At 43.1% G+C, this 1,843-nt stretch overlaps 1 protein-coding gene across 1 annotated transcript in view; it reads right to left on the reverse strand.

Moving 5' to 3' along the window:
- Positions 1 to 805: 805 nt before the first annotated feature.
- Positions 806 to 1,843, reverse strand: part of LOC131361293 (uncharacterized) — a 1,587-nt gene continuing 549 nt past the window's right edge. The window contains exons 1-2 of the mRNA XM_058402328.1: positions 1,800 to 1,843; positions 806 to 1,716 (exon numbers count right to left, since the gene is read on the reverse strand). The exon at positions 1,800 to 1,843 is cut by the window's right edge and continues 549 nt beyond it. Coding sequence (XP_058258311.1) covers positions 1,066 to 1,716; positions 1,800 to 1,843 — 695 coding nt within the window. The 3' untranslated portion in view covers positions 806 to 1,065. The remainder of the gene's footprint in view (positions 1,717 to 1,799) is intronic.

The following is a 1,843-nucleotide window of genomic DNA, read 5'->3' on the forward strand; positions in this document are numbered from 1 at the left end:
CACAGATCCACACACAGATCCACACACACAGATCCACACACAGATCCACACACAGATCCACATACAGATCCACACACAGATCCACACACACAGATCCACACACAGATCCACACACAGATCCACACATACAGATCCACACACACAGATCCACACACACAGATCCACACACAGATCCACACACACAGATCCACACACACAGATCCACACACAGATCCACACATACAGATCCACACACAGATCCACACACACAGATCCACACACAGATCCACACACACATCCACATACAGATCCACACACAGATCCACACACAGATCCACATACAGATCCACACACACATCCACACACAGATCCACACACACAGATCCACACACACAGATCCACACACAGATCCACACACACAGATCCACACACACAGATCCACACACAGATCCACACACACAGATCCACACATACAGATCCACACATGCAGATCCACACACAGATCCACACATACAGATCCACACACAGATCCACACACACAGATCCACACACACAGATCCACACACACAGATCCACACATACAGATCCACACACAGATCCGCACACACAGATCCACACACAGATCCAAACACAGATCCACACACACAGATCCACACACACAGATCCACACACAAATAGCAGAACACTTCAGTTCTTTTGCAAAATGAAACACTTCGTTCAAAACTTTACATTAATTTAACAAAACCCAACTTTGACCCCATATGGAACACACATGGTTCATCCATTCTGATTCTGTTTGATTCCTTTACACACTGCTGGGCTCAATCATAAACACTTGTAACTTTTATGTTAATGTAAAATACATGAATATTGAAAAAAAAACCATGACACCAGTACTGTACATTGACGAAAATCTTTCTCTCACCACATTGTACAGCCATTCAATACAGTCGTGCTTTTCCAAAGGCTGCATTTCAAATCAGAACATATTCAAAATACAATATAGTACACAAACAAAAACATGGAGACAAAAGCATAAGTATAAAGTTTAAAAAAAGAAAGAAAAGAAAGAAAAGAAAAAACAACCTAAGCATCTCTTGGCCTAGCTGGATCTGACCACAGCACTTCATCCACATCACAGGCGATGTCCTCTCTCACAAGACAGCGAGGGAAGAATCTTCTTGAATGGCGAATCCATCCTTGCACAGACCCTGCATCAATTAGGCCACAGGCCTCCTCCATGGCTGGAATGAGGGGAATCCTGACATAGGGCTGGAGATCGTAAACCTTCCACCACCATGCCGAAAAAAACTCTTCAATGGGGTTGAGGAAGGGAGAGTATGGTGGGAGGTATTGGAGTGAAAATTGTGGATGATCATGAAACCAGTTTTGGACAAGAGCAGATCGGTGGAAAGATACATGTCCCAGATGACAGTGTATCTCATCTGCTTGGCATCCATTTGTTGTTCTGCTGTGACAATGTTGTGAAGTCTGTCTAAAAATGTGATAATGTGGGCCGTGTTGTAAGGACCAAACTCGGCATGGCGGTGTAGGATCCCATTCTGTGTGATTGCAGCACACTGTGATGTTGCCTCCACGTTGGCCCGGGACATTCAAAATAGCTCTATGGCCAATGATGTTTCTCCATCTTCTTCTTACTTTAGTCAGGTTGAACCCAGCCTCATCTATGACAATAAATTCATGTGAGATTGGATCACCATCAATTAGCAGAACTCTCTGAAAAAAAAAAGAAAAAAAAATAGAGAACATGTTAAAAGGTTTTGTGTGCAGTGGACAATACTGAAGTGGACATTACTTACCTCCACATATTCATGCTGTAGGTCTTTTACTCTTTCAGAATTTC

The sequence above is a fragment of the Hemibagrus wyckioides genome, linkage group LG11 (assembly GCF_019097595.1).
Source record: "Hemibagrus wyckioides isolate EC202008001 linkage group LG11, SWU_Hwy_1.0, whole genome shotgun sequence".
NCBI lineage: Eukaryota > Metazoa > Chordata > Actinopteri > Siluriformes > Bagridae > Hemibagrus > Hemibagrus wyckioides.